Source organism: Calonectris borealis, chromosome 1 (genome assembly GCF_964195595.1).
Source record: "Calonectris borealis chromosome 1, bCalBor7.hap1.2, whole genome shotgun sequence".
Classification (NCBI taxonomy): domain Eukaryota; kingdom Metazoa; phylum Chordata; class Aves; order Procellariiformes; family Procellariidae; genus Calonectris; species Calonectris borealis.
In genome coordinates, this window is record NC_134312.1 from 145,380,101 (window position 1) to 145,402,432 (window position 22,332).

Here is a 22,332-nt window from a genome sequence, read left to right on the forward strand (position 1 = left end):
TACCTATGGAAACTGTGGCTTTATTGTGACAGTTTTTAGTTGCTCCATCTTTTTTTTTTTTTGTTCTCTGTACTCTGAATTGCTGTTGCAACACCACCTCTGCAATTGAGCTGTGTCAGCTGTACAATATACTGAGATTCACACAAGACTGTTTTCGCAAAGAAAAATTGTCACAAGAGAACAACTTGTTGAAATTTTGGGTGTAAGCAGTATTTGTCATTTAAAATCAGGGTAAAAAAAGGCAGGGAGGGGTTAACCTAATTCCGTTTAATGGAGGAACAATACAGTTTCCAAACTAGAACAGGTATGTATCACTGCCCAGTAAAGGTAGGAGTGAAATCATCTTGGAAGTGTGAAGGATATGGGTTGGAGCAGAGATATATTAGAGAAAAAGATGAGAAATAGCAGGGCTGTAACCACTGAAGGTGAGAAAGGAGCAGAAAGCCATGCATGGACACAGAAGATCTTGTTTCATTGTCCTGAGAAGGCATGAGGAAAGAGGGTTAGGATATTGATTACAAGAGGCTTGGGTTTTTGAACATGGAAGCTGCTTCCTTTGTTTGGTTGTTCTTCTGCTTACATAAATAATATTTATTCAGTAATAAAAATGGCTAGCAGAAAGTGCCATTGTGACTATTTAGAAATACTAGTGTGTGTGGGAAAGAGGAGAATTCTCTTATGTCCTTACTCAGTTCTGTTTTCCCCCTGTAGAAAGCACCGGTGTGGCATAATATGCATTGACCAATTTGAACTGATGGCATTCTTTGCAAATAATATAATAAAGAAATAATGGGCCTCATCATGAGCTTTTAATTGTATAAAACTGAAATTTTGGCCAACAGTTCAGTTCAGAGAGTATTAAAATAATAAAGGCTAATTGTAGAAGTTTCTCACTTTCTTTGGGAAAGCCTTCATCACTGAGAAGTAAGCCAGGAAATTCTTTGAGACTTGTTTTAAGCCCAGAGTGGACTGTATTTTGCATTTTGTGGATAATAATAGACAAAGGCTTCTACACTCAGTGGGAGAGCTCAACACAAATGGCTCTTGAAAAAAATTACAAACAAAAAAGGCATTGTCTTGCAGTGAACAGTTAGGCACTGCTCTTACAGAGATGGTTTTGTGTCCCATTTGCATGCATAACAATTATTGATATTCACTAATGAGAGAAAAAAATGCCCCACATTCCACTGCTGTTATGACTAGAATGGATTCCCTAGAGCTCACACATTTAAAATAATTATTAATTAGTGAAGATTTCACGCTTATACCTAGAAGGCCTGCAGGTAGGACTAGATACTATTTTTATGTAAACATATACTTGCTTATTTTTGGTCCTTTTTGATTTAAAAAAAGTTCATTCTCACCATTTGTTCGTTGGTTCTTAAGGTTTTGGATTTAGTTACTTGAGAATGCAATTGCCTCCATTTTTGAGACTGATCTTGTCAATATTTATGATCCCATTGTCACAAGTGAAATAAAAAGAAATATGATGCTGCCCAGATTGTCAAAGATACTTCTCTTCCTTCTGCCTGTTCTGCTTTAGATTACTGTGATAGTTTTATTTTATTCAGTTAGTGTCTCTTCCTCCCCATCTCCTTAGGCCTGCCTGACATTGCTACAAATTGGCACTGCACGGAGATGAGGGGAGGGCACCTTTCATGCTACCAACCCTACGTTCTTCAGCCTTCCATGGTTTGCACAGATCCCACGTGCATCACCATCCTTCTTTTCCTCTACATCCTGTACCTCTACAGCGCCTCTTCTCTTGTAGAAGCTGGCATGGCTTCTCCACCACATTTACAACAAAAGAGACGTCTCCTGCCCAGAGCCAGACATCGTTAGAGCACTCTGTACTGTTGGCAGGTGTTCTAAGAGGTGGACCCCTTGGGTTCAGTGTGCCTTTCATTCTGATGTATTTACTTTTTGCTTCAATCTATAATAATAGTGATTTGACCATATGCATAAAAGCAGATACAGGTAAATGACTGTGTCTGTTCACGGAAACCAGATTTTTCCACGTCCAGCCATTTCTCTGGAGGAAGCAAGAAAGATGCGCGAGGGTTTTGGCAGTGAAAGCAGAGAGCTGAGGTTACTTCCACCTCACCAGCAGTCTGCCCTGCAGCTCCTGAGGATGTCGGTTCCTCTAAGGCAGGAACATCAGATCCACTTAATGATTTTCTTGGGTGTAAAGTAGGTTACTTTAGCAAGCTGGGGCACAAAGGATGATGGCTGGAGAACTGATTGCAAGATCATATAACCCTGCTTTAAGATGGAAATATGCATCAGAAGAGTGGAGCACAAGGCTTGGAGTGGTAACACTTCAACTGTTTGGCTTGAACTTGCCTTCTGAAGTCTGTCAGACCCATGTATCACCTTTATTACCTTGGTCAGTCTGAAGTGAAACAACATGCCATTGTTATTTAAATAACATCAGAATAACAGTTATTGATGGACTTAATACTGCAAATACCGTGTATAGAGACAAACTTCAGGTTCCAGAGTCTTTGAATTTTCTGATTATCGGTAAAAATAAAATTATTTTTAATAATGTTATCAAAGTACTTATTCATGTTGTTCTACCAGACATACTCTTCTCTCTGGAAAATTTGGTGGGTACATATTTTTGGAGACATATAAAGGAGAATGCCATTTGAGATCGCACCATGCTATTACAGTGCGTTTCAAATGCAAACAAAAATTATTCATCAGAAGTGAAATCTAAATCTGGAAATACAAAATAATCCATAAATTCTTCAGAATTAGCTCTAGCTTTGAATTTCCATGGTTACTGCACCCAAATATGTTTTGATTTTTGTTGAAGCAAGTACGTACCTGCTAATTGGGCCAGTGATTCAAGTCTAACAAGTTAGCTAGTTAGGCACTCTTCAAATTATTCACATCAAGAGTGCCAGCAAAAGGCTATTGCCATTTGTTATTTAATAAAGGTAAGAAAACTCTCTGAAATAAATGCAGATTGTCTAAAGATATTCTTCTTGGAGAGCCAAACAAAAAAAGGCAGTGAATGTTGCACATGCAAAATAGCTCATTTAAATCTGACTTGCAAATCACTTAGGCAAGCAGTAGGCACAATCAGTGGGCACAGTGGTTTCAACGAAGTTTTACTAATTCCTTCTGGTTTGGGCTCCACACATTGCAAAGCGGTTTTTATTCCTACTCAGAATACGATGATATGACTATTTTCATGGAACCATGGAATGGTTTGGGTTGGAAGGGACCTTTAAAGGTCATCTAGTCCAACCCCCCTGCCATGGGCAGGGACATCTTTCACTAGATGAGGTTGCTCAAAGCCCCGTCCAACCTGTCCTTGAACACTTCCCATGATGGGACATCCACAACTTCTCTAGGGAACCTGTTCCAGTGTTATTTTCTTATATTTCCAGTCTACTAGGTAAGAAGAGACTAAAATATTTCCCATCCTGGTGTGCTAGCTCTTGCTCAGCCATGGACTAGACAGAATAGACACAACGTGATATGCATGACAAAACTTTGAGTCCCCTCCCGTTAAACTTAAAGCTTTTGACATGCAGGCATTTGGGCAGGTTTTTCAAGGGAAACTACTTTTGGTTTTGAAGGTATATGTATTTTAAAGTTTCAGGGAGTAACTTGAGGAAATTGGGTATTTCTACCTTTTTATATAAATTTTCAGGCACTTCAGAGATTTTGTGCAGTATTTCACTTAAAGTGACTACGGTATCCTGATCCAAGAGAGGTCTGTGGTAAGCGATAGGCTAAGCGGTTAGGTCATGGTTGCACTTGTTACTTTGAAAATGAACCCAGGAGAATCAAATTCACCGTGTTTTATTACAATGCTTCTTAAATAGTAATAACTAAATGTTGTGTACCTTTGCCCAAATGCCAGCAAATTATCTCAGTTCTGTTAGAATTTCATTGGCATTCAGTCTGTGGCTTCAAGTTGGCCAAAGCCAATCATGGTCCTGCCTGCCAAGCCTTGCTCCTACTTTCCTAATTCCTTAGCTGCTGGGGAACTGTGAGAAACTTTACTTTTGATTAATTTTAATTTCATACTAGTGATAGATTTCATCATCCTCAACAAACTTACGCTGAAGCATAATTATTTGCTTCAGTGCAGTTCCTCACCTGGGCGAACGGCTAGCTACACTTGCCTCCAGACTCCCCTCGCTGCCTGCCATTAGCCAGGTCCCCATTTCTCCCCCAGCACCCTTCTCCCCTTCCGTCTAGTGGCATCATTTTCCCGTTTCCAGCCTCGACCCTTTCAGGCTGTTTCTGCCATTTTGTTTGCCTCTGAACTACTCATTATTGTCCTTTCTGCTCCGAAATATTTAAAAGCTTCTTTTTTTAGAAATGAACTTAATAGCGTAGTTTGCAGGCGGCCCCCGAAGTGACTTAAAAAAAACCCCAAACCCTCTTTTTTTTGATCGCCGCATCCTACCTAAAAGGAGACTTTGGTTTTTGTTATTACGGGCTTGATTTCAGCCGCATCTGTGAGGAAGACCAACGGCCCGGCCCGGCCCCGCTGCGCCGCTCCCCTCTCCCCTGCGGCCCGTTCCGGGACAGGATGTCCCGCCTCCCTCTCCTCTTCTGATTGGCCGAGAGCTTTGCTGGCGTACCGGGGGCTGAGCCGCGAATTGGCCGAGTTTCCCCTGTCTCCAGCACCGAGAGAGGGAGGGACCGGCGAGCGGCTCTGCCGGCGGAGGGGGGGGGTGGGCGGGCGAGGGAAGGAGGGACGAGGATTACTCGGGGCCGAGCGGGAGACGGTCGAGCGAGGCAAGGCCAGGGGCGAGGAGCCGCCGCCGTCGTCACGGCCGGCCGGTGAGTGTGAGGGAGCCTGGCGCGCGCCCCGACGCCTCCATCTGGCTCGGCGGGGGGGGAGGGACACAGAGAGCGGGAGCGCCCCCCGCCCCGCCCCGCCCCGTGGTGCTGGCCGCAGTGTGGGGGGGTGGTGGGCGCGAGCGCGCTCGGCCTCCATCTGGCGGCGCGGGGAAAGGGGCCTCCCCCCCTCAGCCCCGCGGGAGGGGCGGGGCGGGGCGGTGCAGCCCCCCGCGCCGTGTGCAGCGACCCCTGTCCGGGCGGGGCCTTCACCCGCCCCTCTGGCCCGGGCCCTGTCAGCCGTCCGAGGTCCCGGCGGCCGCCGCCCCGCGGCCCTCTCCCCCGGGCTGGCAGAGGTGTGTTAAAGCCGCGGCTGGTGACCGTAACGGGCGGTGACAGCGGGCCGTGAGGGCGGGGGGATGCTTCTGGGAGAGGAGGTCGTGCGGCGAGGGGGAGCCCCGGGCCTCGGCTGCCTCCGGGGGTGACGGGGAGGAGGGGGTACGGGTGACCCTGGTAATCGCTTTATGTTGGCCTGCGGCTTGCGTAATCTGCGATCAATTATTTATTTCATGCACCACTTATGGGTCTGAGAGGCAGCGTTAGGCCTCTGATGTAGCTCAGTGCAGCAGAAGGGAGGTTCCTTCCAAGAATGTTGTAGGGAAGGGAAGTGGGTTTTTTTTGGGTTCAAATAGTGTTCTCAGTGTGTGTTCCTCTCCCTGTGCAATTTCAGGGGATGTGAACGAGGGAGGTCCTTATTAACCATACATTTTTGAAGATCAAGTGGAAGCCATCCTAGCCTGAGCAAAAATAACCTTGTGTGGTTTATTTCATGTGCTAGATTGTTATTTTTCTCATTCTGTGGCAGGTTGGGCTGCTCAGCCAGCCTGGAGAGAAGGCTGGGGAAGGAACCATGTCTTCTGAATCTTTTTGTCTGGCTGCTCAAGCTAGGTTTGACTCCAAATGGTTGAAGACAGACTTACAGGTAAGGAGTTAGATAGTTGTATTACATCGTGACCTTTTAGGTGCAGATCAAGGATGCTTTTAGTCTAAAGAGCTGATGAACAGAAGACTGCAGCATTGCTTTTGAGATAGATGTATAGATTTTTTTGAGTATGCTGATTTAAAACTGATCTTGAAGAAACACTAACTCATTTTGATCTGCAAATAGATCTGTATTGTCAGTCCAGTCCCTTCTGCTTAGGAACAAGCTGGACTGCATATGTATGTTATCTTTGCAGAGTGTCAAAGCACATAGCTGAGTATGTAGCATTACTGCTAGAACTATAAATTCTCCATTTAGGCTGTTGGTAAACTTCTTGCCTGCATATGAGCTAGCAGCTTTAATGCACAAGAGAACTGAAGTGAAAGGCAATGGAAATCTAATTTATATTTTGAAGAATTCAGATTAGCTTTTACTGTAGTTGTTTGTATGATGGGTGTAGGCTTCCTTTAAATTTTGTCCTTTTTGAAGGGAGTTAATTTTTTGTCAGATATGTGGTTGAAATGGAACTGGTCTTTGTTGAAATGTGCTGGTGTTTGGTGAAAGTTTTCTTTTGTCTTAGAAGATGATCTGTTTATTTATCAAAGTTGTGTGATGCAGGGATGAGGATACTATTGTGTTTTCCCAATTCAGTTTTGAAAATTAAGTGGAAAATATAGAGAAGTAGAGTGGTCTGGGTCAGTTACGTTTGTTTCAGATGAAATGGTTAATTAGAGTAAGTCCTTGTCTTGTCCATCTTCTTCCTTCCCCTAGATGTTGCATATAGATACCTTACTTTGAATAACCTTTCCAAGTTCCTGCTCAAAACTCTGAAATTCTTGTTGAGATGGGCCAACCAGTGTTATTCTTTTGTTACAGATCAATAGTAATAAAAAATTTTAAAAATTGCATCCTGAGTGACTTCACCCAAAATTACATTCTGATCGTCTGGATGGTTGAGTTCAGCTGTTCCTGTGATTAGACCAGGGTTTTTCCCCAAGCAGTTGTGATTCAAAAGCAGCCTTTCTCCAATATTTTACATCAAACAAGCTAAATCGGAATCAGAAGTGACAGATATAGCCTTAGAGGTTACATTATTTAGTAGGTCTGGTATGTAAATGCTGTAAAATGACAGGGCTTGTTTTTGATTTGGCTAGATCACTTCTATTTTCATCTTTTATTATTACCAAAGTAAAAGTTTTGATCCAAAGTTAGATGTTTTGGCTAATGTGGTACGTAAATGTAGTAGAAAACGATTTGAAGATAAGCATATTAAGAAATACAGAAATATTTTTGTGTTCCCTGGAAGCTGGCTTCTAGATTACAAATATGTTGCTTCAATGATTTTAGAATAGAGGAAAACTTTAGCTGAAGAAGTGGCAATCTTTCTTTGTAACAGCTGCTGACTATGCATTGCCTATTTTTCTTCTGTATTATATGGGGTGAAAAATGTGACTGTTCATGTGATTTGTCAGATTTTTCCTCTCATTTGTAGTGCCTTTTTTCTACATCCCTTTTTTCTGTTTATGTAAACTTTTGACAGGAGGGTTTCAGTTGCCATCCAAACTTTAAGGATTATTTTCAGCTGAGTGTGTATAAATGCAATGAAATATTTGTCTTTTATGAGACTGTTGTGTAGTTAATGTGTTGTAATAATTCCCTTTAATAATAAAAATCTTAATTTGTAACAAATTTCTATGAATAAGTTCTCTTATAAATAAGAGTTCTTTGTGAGTAATAACAAGTGAGACTCTAATTGCCAGAGTACTCCCTTTGTTTTCTTCCAATCATGCTGTAGTCAAAATAATGAGATTAATGAAATAAGAGAACAGTAATCATTTGTGATCTGCTGGATGCAAACATCACTTCTCTGGAATCTGAAGACTAGCCAGGCCTCCTGGGTATAATATAATTTTCTTATTAGGTTAACTGTTTTTGGTATTACACAGGTCCTCATCACAGAACTCTGTCTCGATGTATGTGTTCAGTATTTTAAAAAATGTGCGTGTGAATCTTGAATCGCTCCTTTTTAATGTATGAAATGGCGGATGTCTTCTGTCAAGTGAAGGGGGTTTGGGCTCTGGGGAATTTTTCTATTGCATGATTGACTATTTTAGCTACTGGTTGACTAGCATGAGCTAGCTGTGTGTGAAATTTCTTTATAGGTATAATTCTTGTCTCTTAATCCTTTAAGTTCTATGTCTACTGAATATGCTGATTTCCTACTGTGTAGGAAATCCTACATGTTTTTACTGGCTGACTATAGAAGGGCATTATGGGTGTTTGAGAGACTGTCAACAGGAATTGAAAAGATGAGCATAATACTTAGGAGAGATTTAAAGGAAGACACAGTAATTTATGTGAATTAATTAAGCTGCCTACAAATTATTGTTTGGAATTAGACTCTGAAACTCTTCACTCTGCAGTTAGATTTTTAACTTCTCACTGTACAGCAGTCCAGGAGTGGGTAAGTGAAAGTCCTTGAAGAAACAGAATTATACCGGGGAAGTCTTACCTTAGGGGACATCCAGAGATGAATAGTCTTTAAAACTAACTTTTTTTTTTTTAAATTAAGTTTTTTGCTATTGCAAAATTTGGAGAGTATAGCTAGAATTGGAAGTGAAATGTTTCATTTGGTGAGCTAGTAGTCTCCAAAGTCTGACTTGCCTTTTTTTTTTTTTTTTTTTTTTTTTTTTTTGGTCACTGTTGCCAGAGTTTGCTCTTTAGACTTGATGGCTGTGGCAGTTACTGTGGATTAAGCCAGTGAAATCTCTCTGAAAATCATCAGATTCTTTTTTGCTTTAGCTCAAGACGATGTTGCATTAATAATGTAATACATGATTTTATAATACTATGTGCATTAATAAGTCTATAATATAGTGGTATTAATATAATAAGAAAAGAATGACACGTGGATTTTAGCATGGATTATGTTTAATCACCTGCACACATCACTGTTCCAGCTGGCATCCAGGCCAAATTTAAATGTTCTTATTCAGTTTTGGGAAGTTACTGTTAAGAGACAAAGCCAGTGCGATGTAGCATATTATTACTGTTCTTAAGAGAATATCAAAGACACAAGCCCTTTTGTAATAGTAGTGAGCCTCTAGACTGCAGGATTAACTGAAATGGTGTGAAATGTTAATAGAACTATATCTTGACTATATTTTTTGCTTATATTAATTTGTCTGAAACTAATCAATATTATTGTAGGAAGCCAAAATGCTTTACAGAGACCCAAGTGCACCCCATAACTATTCCATGTCTTTTTACTAACTTCGTAATTACTGACCTGTTATTGTATGATTTACAGCTACTAGTATAATTTTGAACGGATTAGAAACATTTGTTTTATTAAAAATCTAAATTTCCTAGTGGAGCAAAATTAAGATATTCTGTGTTGTCTGAAAAAACACAAACTGTTCCAGCAGCTGAAAAATTAGGATAGTTCAGCTCAATATGAGATAACATCAGTAGTACAATATGTAGTATGTTCTCATATTACATATATCAATAATATGTGTATAACATCACTATTACTAAAATAACCCTATGAAGTTATAAAACAGGTGGATTTTAGTATAGGCCACTTTTTCATGGGTCATGTTTAACATAGTTGCTAGAAAGGTTAGCGTATCACTCAAATTTCCAATTAATTTTTTTAGATTTGAATGAATACATTTAAAAACACCTACCTATTTATGTCTATTACTAGCAGAAACCATCACATTTTTAGCAAAATCTGTGTGTAATGGGAGATTGTGTTTTAATGGTCATTTCTAAGGAAGATATCCTTTTTTTAAAAAAAGGAATGTATAGAAAATATACAAACGGAAGGGAAGATTAAAATTGTTTACTTAAACCTAGATACCCAGTTTGCTGAATCAAACTGTGCTTAAAATAATTCCAATTAAATAGATGTACTGTACTACTAATTTAGAACCTTATGCAGAGAACTTTAATTAGTGATGGCTGAATAACGAAAAACTAGAATTGCTGTCAGCTAATGGGATGCATGTGTGTGTTCGAATGGTGTTTAATTAATCTGCTTATTCTGGATCCTGCGGAGAACTATTGTGATTAATAGCAGGGGTTAGAGGTGAAAAACTTTCATTTTCCTGTAGTGTGGAAAAAACCTTTAGACAACAGTCAAGGTGCAAGAGCTGTCTACAAGAGGAATATGATGCATTTTCAACAGCTTTCATTGAGTTCATGGTTGGCAGGCTATTTCTATCATCTTCTTTTGCCACAAAGATGAGAGTTAGCTTTTTAAAATGAAACAGCCGCCTGTAAAAGTTGCATTGGTCTGAAATCTTTTTACCTTCCCTTCAAAGTTACATTCAGCATTTTGATTTTCACAAAAATCCCACTCTTCTAGCATCTAGATCAGTATCTTTGCTTGTAAGAAGATAATGTAAATAAATGATATCTTGACTATTAAAAGAAAGCAGTTAGTGAAAGTTGCTTTCTCTATTTTGTTGATTTTCTGTTAATTTTCTTTTTAGTTTTGGTTTTCTGATCAAAAAATGAAGAGCTTATGTGGAAGTTCTTACAGCAAACTGCAAATGAGAACTACATTTTTAAAGGAAGTGAAGTTTGCAATGGGGATTTTAAAAATTATTTTAAAAATGAAGTAATGCTGTCCCTCCAAAATAAGTGATTTCCAGAGGGAGGGGTGAGGACCATATGTGGAGTGATAGGTTAGAGAAATTAAATTTAATGTTTATGCAAATATTTGGGCTCAAACAGAACTACTGTTCTGCAAATGGAGAAAGTTAGAGAATTTCTCTTCTGAGTTTGAAGGAACTGCTTATTTTTTCTTTGCATATGACCATTAACTGTTAATAAACTTTTGCAACAAATGAAAGACCAGTAGACTGGGGACATTTCTAGTTTAACCCCAAATTTGTTGAAGTAATGTGGGGCTGCTGAACTTTTCTGTCTTTGCTATCAGAGCTTTAGAGCAGTATACTTAGATCTAATGATGTTTCACTGTGCTTTGCATAGGTGTGATAAGCACTGTGGTTTCAGGGCATGCTTCAGCAGGGAAGGAAGGAAGCTAGGACAAAATACTGAAGACGACAACAATAAGAAAGGAAACACAAATTGAATGGATTCAGAAAAGCGAAAACAACAGGGAGACCTGGGAAGGGACTTACTGTTCTGTGGTTTTCTTCACCAGTACTGGGCTGAAGAAGTTTCTGTTTTTTTTTTTTCTTTTTTAAAATCTGTTTCTAAAGAAAAATGTTTTTTAATGTAGTCTTTAAAATACAGCCAATGGCTAATGCAGGAGTAACTGAATGGAAGAACAGATTCTCTCCCCCTTTCTCCCGCTGGCAATTCTGAGGTAAAGATTATTTAAGTAGCTTATATTTTAAATCCACAGTGACATTTTGTGATTATGAAGTCACTTTCTTGACTTTCCAGTGCAGTTATATAATCAGGAATCCTACCTGAATCAATCCTTGTCCTTTTGTGCCATTTTCTTTTCCTGGCTTCATTTTTCTTGAGCTCGAGCTCCTTTTATGGAGGCTTCTATGCTTTCTGCAGGAAAGTTTATGAAACCACATCAAGAACGTGATCTGCTGTACCAGATGGAGTAAGCTTTGTCTGACTTAAGAGGTTGACTTTAGAACAAAATCACAGGTGCTGATTATTCTCAAAATAACTTATTAAAAGCAAAATTGTAGTGGTGCTTTGAGAATTCTTGAAGCTTATCCAGTAATGGTTGCAAGATTTCGTTTTCTTGAAATGTAAGGAAATGTTAATGACAGTACCATATTCTCTAGACTTGATGGTGATGGATGGGAATTTCACTGCCAGCCCTGTTGGAGGATGGCGGCAGCATATGCCAGCCACCGGACTAGATATCCCTTTGACTTAATTAAATGTTGTGCTAGACAGAATAAATTACAGTTTAACTGCAAAGATAAGATTAGCAAAAGATTAGAGTGGGGGCTGCCCAGTTTACAGTACAGTAGAAGTTCACTTTGAAGTCTGCTTAGACCCTTGCTTTTTTGGCTTGGGATAAATGAGCAGGTCTGAGACTTAGGTCTATGTGGGGAGTATGAATTTGGTGAGATACATGCCTTACCAGTACAGAGATCAAGACGTGGTCTGAGGATGAGAATGTGTGACAAATGGTGGAAGTGGCTTGGGGTTTCTGAAGGTGAGGTGCGTGGGAGAGAGGGTATATGGCTGTGGTCTTACCTGAGAGGAGGTCAGGAGATGCCATGGGAAGAACAAGGGAGATTTTGGGCATGGGGAATGGCGCTTGATTTGGTGGAATGAGTAGGAGGATTAAGAACACGGGCCAAGGTTGTAAGGCAGTGGGTAGTGGTGATGGAGCATGGAGCTGCTATTGTCTCAGTCTTGGGAAGGCAGCGTGTAGGTGGTGGGGCAAGCAGGGACTTGGGGTCCTTGTGGGGTTTTTACAGAGTGTACGTCTCTGACACTGTTGCCAGTTGCAAAAGTTCAGTGAAAACTTAATTATTCTCAATTTGTTAACTTACTGAGTTTGTCAAGTTCGTCCTTTTAAACATTCACAAATGAAGTACTAAATTATTAGAGGGAAAGATGTCCACATAAATCCAGCAATCTAGTGAGAGAGTGTAAGACTTAACAGAACACAAGTAGGTACTCTTATACTTGCAACCCCAGTATGTCAGAAACAGTGAAGACACCAAACATGTTTTTCTTCTCTTGCACTGCACCATCAATTGCCTTGTGAACATTCTTTAAAGAATTGATTGGAAGAAGAGCCATATTTTTGATGAAGAGTCACATTTTTTGGTAAATAGAAACCAAAGAGAGATGTTTGCCAAATTTGTTCTGAACAAAGTTCTAGTTCTTTTGTCTCAGCACTTCGATGTGTTGATAGACTCCTTGCAAATGACTGAATGCAAGAGGTATTGGTGGGAGCAAAAGAAGAAAGTAATATGTGCTTGTGCTGGCTAAGATAGTCTTAAAACACTGTAGAAAGAAAGAAAAGCAGGATTGTGTAGTCAAAGCAGATAATTTTACTTTTCTACCATACAGTTGACTTCCTGTTATCTTCAGCTGCTAGTTTCACAGAATCACAAATGGTTGAGGTTGGAAGGGACCTCTGGAGGTCATCTGATCCAACCGCCCTGCTTAAGCAGGGCCACTTAGAGCCAGTTGCCCAGGACTGTGTCCGAATGGCTTTTGAATATCTCAAGATGGAGACTCCACAGCCTCCCTGGGCAACGTGTGCCAGTGCTCGGTCACCCTCACAGTGAAAAAGTGTTTCCTGATCGTCAGAGGGAACCTCCTGCGTTTCAGTTTGTGCCCATTGCCTCTGGTCCTGTCACTGGGCACCATGAAAAAAGCCTGGCTCCCTCTTCTTTGCACCCTCCCTTCAGGAGGGTGCAAAAATATACATTAATGAGATGCCCCCTGAGCTTTCTCTCCTCGAGGTTAAACAGTCCCAGCTCTCTCAGCCTTTCCTCACAGGAGAGATGCTCCAGTCCCTTAATCATCTTTGTGGCCCTTCGCTGCACTCTCTCTCAGTATGTCCATGTCTCTCTTGTACTGAGGAGCACAGCACTGGACTTGGCACTCCAGGTGTGGCCTCACCAGTGCTGAGAAGAGGGGAAGGATCACTTCCCTCGACCTGCTGGCAACACTCCTCCTAATGCAGTCCACAACACCCATTAACCTTCTTTGTGGCTAGCTCATGTTCAACTTGGTGCCCACCAGGACCCCCAGGTTCTTTTCTGCAAAGCTGTTTTCCAGCTGGGTTACCCCCAGCATGTACTGGTGCCTGGGGTTGTTCCTCCCCAGGTGCAGGACTTTGCTCTTCTCCTTGTTGAACTTCATGAGGTTCTTGTCAGCTCATTTCTCCAGCCTGTCGAGGTCCCTCTGGATGGCAGCATGACCCTCTGGCGTATTAGCCACTCCTCCCCGTTTCTGTTGGTTAAATGAAATATTTCTCTTAAGGAAGTTGTGAAGCCTCTATTACGGTTATAGAATTTTTGGATCATGAAAATAAAATTGCTTGTATAATTTATCACTTAAAAACTCAGACTTTTCTTTCACTTTTGGCTATCATAGTGGCAATTCACTGTTTAATATGTCTGCTGAGTGTCAAGTAGATTAATAGTGAACTTTTACAATTGAAATTGAGTTGACCTCAGTTATGGCAGATGAATTGGTTGTAAAAACTGTTTCTTAATTGTCCTTTCAGTTGGTTGCTTTGATTATTGCTACAAAAAAAGTCCAGTGCTCCTTTACTTTTAAACATGTCTCCTTTTCCCCTTCCCCCAACACATATACCACTGTTAAAATGTTAACTACAACCTGAATAAAAGCAAATTGTTTATCTGAAGACTGCTTATGGTGTAAGCTTCCACATGAGGTATTTGGAGAAGGAGGGGGAACTCTCTCTGACCTATAATCTTGGTGATTGCGCTATCTTTATGCAACATACCAAGAAAATGACTTTGATAAGAATTTGAACACCAAACCCAAGGCAGAAGAAATTTTGTTTACTTTTTCAGTTTTTAGTTGCTTGAAAGACTTGGGTGAACTTGTTGCTATGTGAAAGGATTACAGAGAAAACAATTCTTATTATACTTTACAGCAATGCTTACAAAAGTAGTAAGTTTTCTGAAATAAAACAATGCTGCATTATGAAGAACCTTGAATTTAAAGCCTGTAGGCCTTCAAATTGTAGGCTTAAGGGCTGTGAGAATCATTTTCCATACCAAAGTGGTCTGAGAATGTAAAATAAAATGTATGAAAAGACAGTTGATCAGACAAAAATCTTAACTTTGTGAAAACCATAATTTATTATGCAATCCATCTGGAGGGTTGCCTAACTCACTATTTTTCAAGCTTGTATTTTAGCATAGGTTAGCATTCAACAGGTGATTGTTTAAAAAAAAAAATCTATCACATATGAGCCAAAAATAGTGAAACAGTTGTGTTTAGCTATTTTTGCAAGAAAAAAATTGTGAAAAATAAATTCTTTAAGTGCCCCACTAAAGTATCTGACCAGATCTGATGAAGGAGAAAGTGAACGCCATTTATTTTTGAAATATTTATAGACTGAGAAAAATGCAAGAAATTCAGTCAATGGTGAATGATTGATTTTTTTTTTTTTTTTTTTTTGTTGTTGAAATGCAACTTTACTTCAGGCTATTGCAATTTTTAAAAAATTAAGCCAAATGTAAAGCTTTCAGCAAAACACAGAATCTTTGCAAAAAGTCTGTATGCTCTCTAGCTGTGAAGAACAGCATTCAGTAATGCATGGTCACAGTGTAATTCTGGTGCTGCACAATTGATAAGTTGCAGGTAAGTTGAATAATATCTAGCTCACGCTTTGTGATTCTTTTCCCTCTTACTCCTCAGACCAGGAAATAACAAGTGACAAATACGTACAGTGTGTCAGCTCATATTTTATGCTGAAAGAAAAACAGTTGAAATCATTAATATGTGTTGGAGTGAATTTCTGAAGTATGCGGTATGAAGTCAAGAAACTACTATGGTAATTTAGTGTGTTACAGTGGTGTCAAAACATGCAACTTGTCTTTCATTCTTCATGTTAACTGAGATTAGCTAGGTCAGCAAATGATTTCCCTGCTGGTGGTTGTGACTCTTAAAACCTGTAATCTTTAATCATTAAAATATCTTTAGGAAATAGATCAAAATAAAGTATAAGCGGACTTCTGTGTATAACGGTAAAAATTTTACAGCAGTTGTGTAAGTAACATCTTTGTATTACTCCTCAGTTAAAACACTTTGGATGTGAATACTAGTTACATAACACAAAGATGCTTCTGAATAAGCCTTCAGCAGGTTTTTTTTAAATGTCTCCACTGCATCACTTTGGTATGCTAAAGGTATTCTGTTTTTCAGTTTCATGTACTTCCCTCCTCCCTTATGCTATACGGTTGCAAATTATAGCCTGCTTATTATGGAATTTGGTTGGGATGTTCACGCCTGTTTTGCAGCGTTTTATAAAGCAGAGAATAACATAAAGTAGAAGGCAAGTTATCCTGGTCATTAGGATTCTTCAAGGGAGATCCAAATTGATAAATCATTAGGAGACTTGTGTTACAGCCAGCACTTTCTTGAGCGCTTCCAGCTAGTACAGTCCTGCCATTTGTTCTTTTGCAGGTATTTGTCCTATTGTCCACGTAGTGTGTTGGGAACTAACCTGGGCTGAGGCAGCCCCTTGCCCTTCCTGCAGGCACAGCTGGTTTTAGTCTTGATCGGTTCCATAATCTGGTTCAGCAGATGATCATGCATGTGCATTAGCCAGCATGCGAGAGGAGGCATTGTAGCAGCTGGAAGGAAGAGGGAGGGCTGTGAGAGACGCTTTGCACAGCAGGACCAGTTTGAACTGGTTAAGTACGTTTATGAATCTGTGCCTTGATGTCATGTGTTCTAGTTCAGTGCCCAGCTCTTGCTGGTTTGGAGAGGGGACTGTATTGACTTTCTTCATGCTTCCCCGTTTTGTAACTTTATGCAGCTTAACTTTGTTTGCATAGCTTTTCCCGAGAGGGGGAAAAGGACACCCCACCCCATGCACCCCTCCATTGTTGCATGCTGTCATCTTGAATGTGTGGATAGTTCTAAGGTGACCAAATCCATGCTTTTGATGAGAATTTTTCACTGAAAGAAAGTTCATCTTGCTGTATTTGAGCCTGTCTAAAAGTTACTGTTTTGCGCTTGTAGTCTGAAAATAGCATGGCTAGAGAATCAGAGATCCTGAAGATCATTTAAATCCCTATCATACACGCACACAATGAATATACTAGTGAGGTGATACATGTGTTTTCTTTCTTCTGGGACAAAATATAAATCTGATGTATTTTAAATGTTAGCTTGAGAGAAAATTGTTGTGTGTAACTATATGTAATGTATTATTTTCAACAGCTTGCTTTTACACGAGATGGACTATGTGGCTTGTGGAATGAAATGGTAAAAGATGGGGAGATTGTATATCCTGGAACAGAGTTAACACAAAGTGGTGAACTACCTCCAAGAAAAGGTATGGATTTTCAAATTATTTTTTTCTTTGTTCATTTTTTCTTTCATTGCGATGATAAAAATGGAATTCAAATTCCGTTTTGTCACAGAACTTTGGTTTATCATCACCTGTCTATACAATTTGCAGGTGTTCATGTTTTGAATTAAATACAGTTGAAACTGATTTCTTAAAAGCATACAGAAAGGTAACGTCTGAGCCTTCAAATGAAGGCTTAAATCTGTTCCAGTCTTTTGAAATTAAACTTCGTAAGTAGGCATGTTATTATGAGAGAGGCTTGGCAGTGTCCTTTTGTTCGGTATGCTTGGGGTGTTTACAGCTGAAGCCTTTGTTTAAAGGAAGTGGACGGAGGAATGTGGTAAAGCCGATACTGCTATTTCTAATTTTGTTTACAATCTTCATAAAGTAATTAAAAGGTCAGCTAAAAAACTGTCCACAATCTGACTGAGAATGTAGTGCCTTTTTTTTTTTTTTTTTTGGTCTTATAGTGTACTTGAGAGCAGTTCAAACACTGCGAATCCTGCAAATGGCAGAGTAATGCGTCTATTTAGAGAGATTACTTTGGTGGAGGTGGATTTTGTTTTGTGATGAGCTATGCCAAAAGGGAGTGATTCTGCTCTTGCCTTTTTTCCTTCTTCTGATTGTGGTGCTCTTTTGACTCCTTATTGAACAGAAAATTAAACTGGTCAAAAAAGGAAAAGGTTTGTTTCCTAACCTGGCTGAAATGGGCTCACCAAATGGTCATATAAGTTTTGTTAGTAATTTATGTGATCCCCAAATAAATGAGGATCTATCTAGGAGAGGAGTAGAAATACTGCCTTTGGTAGCAGCGAACTATTATTTCAGCTTCTGTTACTTCCTGAACTGTACTGTTGGATAGACATGATATTTCACACCAGTAATGCTTAATTCCTTATGGAGAGAATTTTTTTTTTTTGGTACCTATGATTTTTCTTCTTTAAAAAATGGGGGACAGAGGGAAGGCTTTTTGACTGGACGAAGTTATTTCTACAGGGAAGAAGCTATAATAAATAGTTTATGAGAGGAGAGTGAATTATATGTTATTTTTATCGAGAGTATAAGCTTTGTAGGTTGTGAGTGGCTGTGTGCTGTAGTAAGGACTAGAATTATGCTCCTAACTGTTTCAGAGTTAGAAAACTTTTTTTTTGTCCTGCTGTTGCTGCTGGCCCTTTTGAATATTATTGTTGACACTGGACGAAAATACAGCTGATCTTATCAGAAAGGCTACTACAACAGCTATGGAATGAGTGGAGGTAGTATAGTATTTTTTTTCTTAGGATTGGCTAGTTTCATGTATATTACTAAAAGGCATCATAAACTTGATGCAATGAAAGGAAGGGTTATCCCCTAAATGAACTGTGGGAAATGCTTTCCCATTCACTGACAGCTCATGGTAGAGGTGGTGTGACGGTCACGGTATAACGATTCAACACACTCTGCTCTCATATAGCAAAAAGATAACAAACATCTGTGGTAATAAAGACAATATATTAAAGTAAATACCTGCTTTACAAATGAAATTGATGCAGTTTTCTCTTTTTGTGCCAAATACTTACACATTGTTTTTAGAGTTGTACCTGTGCTGGTCTTTGAGAGAAAACTATTCTTCCAATATCTTTATAGCTAAGTAGCCACAGGGAATTGGGATTTTTGTTAGTTATGGTGCTGTAGTGCTTTCAAGTATTCTGAGAAAATTATAGAAAGGTGTCATAGTATAATTGGTTTTTGTTTTCAGGGGAATCATTGAAATATCAACTAGGAAAATGCAAGCTGTCAGTTCTGATGCAAAATGTAGAGAGCAGTATAAGGTGAAAAACCAGAAGTGCTGAGCAAGTCAATCATCCGTGACTTCACATGTTCATCCATAGTTGGGATACCTATTCTGAATAATGATGCGAAGTTTTTTTTTAAAATGCTAGATGTATGTATGTACACGTGACTTCAAAGGATCAAAAAAGTATAAAGTGTTAAAGGCTGTAGGATACTGTTATTTAAAAATACAGAAATTCTGACGGCTTACTGTAGAAATAAGGCATTTATTTTACCTTAAAATGTCAGTGGTCCAAGCTGTGATGAGGCTTTTGAAAGCTTTCTGATATCTGTGGTGTGTAGGTTTGTGGGGTTTTTTTTTGTTTGTTTTTGTGTTGTGGGTGTTGTGTTTTTTTTTTGTTAAAGCAAGACTGCCGCTTGTTGTTTCTAGTACTGTATTGTGGTGTGTTGACCTTAGCCAGCTGCCCGCTCAGCTTCTCACTTAGTGTGCCCCCCAATAGGACAGAGGGAGAAAATAAAATAGAAAACCTCGTGGGTTGAGATAAGGCCAGGGAGATCACTTACCAGTTACTGTCATGGGCAAAACAGACTTGACCTGGGGAAAATTAATTTAATTTAATTTATTGCCAATTAAGATAGAGTTGGATAGTGAGTAACAAAGACAAAAATTACCTCACCTTTCCTTCTGGAGGGTTTAAGTGTGGGTATTATGTAGCACAAATTGTATCTGTTCCTTTCCACAGCCGGAGTGTCTGTGTTCTTCTACGTAGGTACTTCTAAAACATCTATTTCTTGAAAAGCTACAGTACTTTAGAAATTTAAATACAGCTTTTTCAGGCTCTTAACTCGTAGAATTAATGTATGAATTCTCTTTCAGTGAAGTTAGCCTTCATAAATGCCATTGTGCTGGCCTACAGGACTGGTAAAATACAACCATCTCTCTTACTAGACTTGAGCTTTGAGAAGAAAAAGCTAATAAGGCTATTTTTGGTCAGTGTAGATCAGGTTGTATATTTGATTCTATTAGACAGTAGTGAATCATGGAACCAGAAAAACTGGCGGTCAGTTTGCACCTCTGAACTTGCAGCTCAAATTGAGTTTCATGAAATTAAAATCTAGAGTATTTCAGTCTGTTTAGTTGATAGTTACTTTTTTGCATAAATGATCTACAAATGTAATTCAAGGGGGAGAGAAAAGTATGTGCAAGTAATGAGATTTATATAAAACCCAGTGCTTTTATATTAAAAGCAATATATTTTAATCTCAATATTCAGATTTTGCTGTTAAATTGACTAACTTGGAGATAAATAAGAGAGGTTGCTGTAAGTAGTCCTTTTTATTCAGTCTGTTTTAAGAAGTTTTGGTTTATGCCCATCCATTGTAACTCCTTTTCTTCACTAGTGCTATAGCTCTCTGTTGGTGCTGACTGGGCTGCTAAGAAGAGGCACTTCATTCTTCCAATGGGTATCAGCAGTGGCAATAGGCTGGAAGAACATGCTATTAATAGTGAAAAGCATTCCTTTTCTCTCTAGGAAGAATATGCAAATAGTGTACTTTTTTCCCCTGTTAGCAAGAACATTTGGTTAGGAATAACCACTTTGTTTTTTCTTCGTGGCACTTTCAGAAAAACGTGTTTGATAAATGCATTCAGCAGAATGTGTTTGCATGTTTCCAAGTATCATCTGAGGACACAGCTGTGACAGTTGTGATGTCCAAATACAGGTGCACTTGCAGCATGGCATGTACTTAGAAGATAATCAGGCTGCCCTCAGGAAATTTGGATGAGATTCATGTCTTGTATACTGGAAGCTATGTACTGAAAATATTGAAAAGTATTAAATAATGTTATTCTTACTAAATTTTTAAGTTAGAGAACCATTACTGTAAATTTTTAAGACATATCAGTCAACTACGCAGGTCTCTTTTTTGTGGGTTGTTTTTTTTTAATTTTTGATTCCTCAAACTTCTGTATAGGTGGGAATTTCTGTTTCAATTAGCTATTTTAAGTTCCAGGGCAAAAATATCAAATCGTCAACTTCATGCCTTTGTCCTGCCTTTAGTAAACACTGTGGGCTTCCTGGTCTCTTCTGTTCCCCCTTTCCTGAAAGTTGGACCTTCGTCAGCCTAATGCCATTGAATCCACAAACCTCATTCAGTGTGGCACCTGCAATAAAGTCCAAACGCCACAAGCAATTCCAGAGAGGCTGGCAGAAATCAAATCTATGATAAGAATAACAATATGTGGAAATTGGTTATGGTGGCTACCATTCAGACCACGTATGTCTCAAACTGTAGTAGTGAGCAGGCATATAGGCTGGCTCCTGCTTTGAGCCTCCTTTCCTGTGTAAGAACGAACTTGTTAGAAGTGAGAAGTCCAACTGTAGTCACCCTGTTGGACAGTTTGTCTTCATAAGTGTAAAATGCTTTATTGCATATTCAACAGAGAATTTAAAGAATGCATTTTAAAAAATAGTATACCAGGGAAGAAAAGAAACTTTATTTGTGATTAGGGTTAGGAGATCTGAATCTTCTGTCATCTGGACTTCTACACCTGGAAGGCTGTGTAAACATGGTTTGCGAATGGTTAGGCATGCATCCTTCCTTCACAAATAACTATCAATTGAAGCTTATATGTGTGTATATATACAAAATAAAAGCTCTTTGACAGAAAACAAATTATTATTTTGCAGCTGAAATACTTCCTGGATGTGGGACTCGCAATTACTATTTTATAGTGGTTGTAAAATACAGCCCTTGCCTAAAGCACACTGCGTAACTTTTTGCCTTGTGAATGGCAACATCTGTTGGGAAACTGTTGCGGGCTTTTTCCCTCTACTGAGGGATTCCTAACTATGTCTGTTCATTGGCATTTAAGAGCAGCACAAGATCATACTGTAACATGCCAGAGGCGACTATGCAGTGTCAGTTATTTTCTTCATTGAATATGAAATGTAAGTTCCACTTTTAGTTGCTTCCTTATTATCCTCTGTTTATACTGGATTAGACTATTGGTGTGCAAGGTAGAGCACACATGGTGAGCTACTGTGCTTCAGTTTGGGAGCTAACTTGTAATTGAGGATGGTTACTTCAGTTGCTCATTTTTAACTGGCTAAGCATACCTACCTCAGCTTGGAGGCTTAAGGTTGTAAACCAAAACATAGTTAAGATGGGTGGCCTGTCCAATGGGTGAGGAATTGGCTGGCTGGATGCATCCAGAGGATAGTGGTCAACAGCTCAATGTCCAGGTAGAGATCGGTGATGAGTGGTGTCCCTCGGGGGTCTGTATTGGGACCGGTACTGTTTAATATCTTCATCAGTGACATAGACAATGGAATGGAGTGCACGCTCAGCAAGTTTGCAGATGACACCAAGCTGAGTGGTGCGGTTGACACGCCTGAGGGACGGGATGCCATCCAGAGGGACCTGGACAAGCTCGAGAAGTGGGCCCGTGTGAACCTCATGAGGTCCACATGAGGCCAAGTCCAACGTCCTGCACCTGGCTTGGGGCAACCCCCACGATCAACACAGGCTGAGGGATGAAGGGATTGAGAGCAGCCCTGCCGAGAAGGACTTGGGGGTACTGGTAGACTAAAAGCTGGACATGAGCCAGCAATGTGCGCTCGCAGCCCAGAAGGCCAACCGTATCCTGGGCTGCATCAAAAGCAGCGTGGCCAGCAGGTCGAGGGAGGTGATTCTGCCCCTCTGCTCTGGTGAGACCCCACCTGGAGTACTGTGTCCA

General features: G+C 39.7%; 1 protein-coding gene across 13 annotated transcripts in view; it reads left to right on the plus strand.

Annotated features, from left to right (window-relative positions):
- The first annotated feature begins 4,630 nt into the window (after positions 1–4,630).
- Positions 4,631–22,332, plus strand: part of HERC2 (HECT and RLD domain containing E3 ubiquitin protein ligase 2) — a 117,009-nt gene continuing 99,307 nt past the window's right edge. For 11 of the 13 annotated variants that reach the window (XR_012670577.1, XR_012670579.1, XM_075134822.1 and 8 more), the window contains exons 1-3: positions 4,632–4,812; positions 5,675–5,791; positions 16,691–16,805. Coding sequence is in view for 11 of the 13 variants with exons in the window: in XM_075134822.1 (XP_074990923.1) it covers positions 5,720–5,791; positions 16,691–16,805 (187 nt within the window). In the remaining 2 variants the exon portion in view is untranslated. Of the gene's footprint in view, positions 4,813–5,089; positions 5,166–5,674; positions 5,792–16,690; positions 16,806–22,332 lie in introns of those variants that run through there. The other 2 variants (XM_075134842.1, XM_075134831.1) reach the window with 2 other exon arrangements.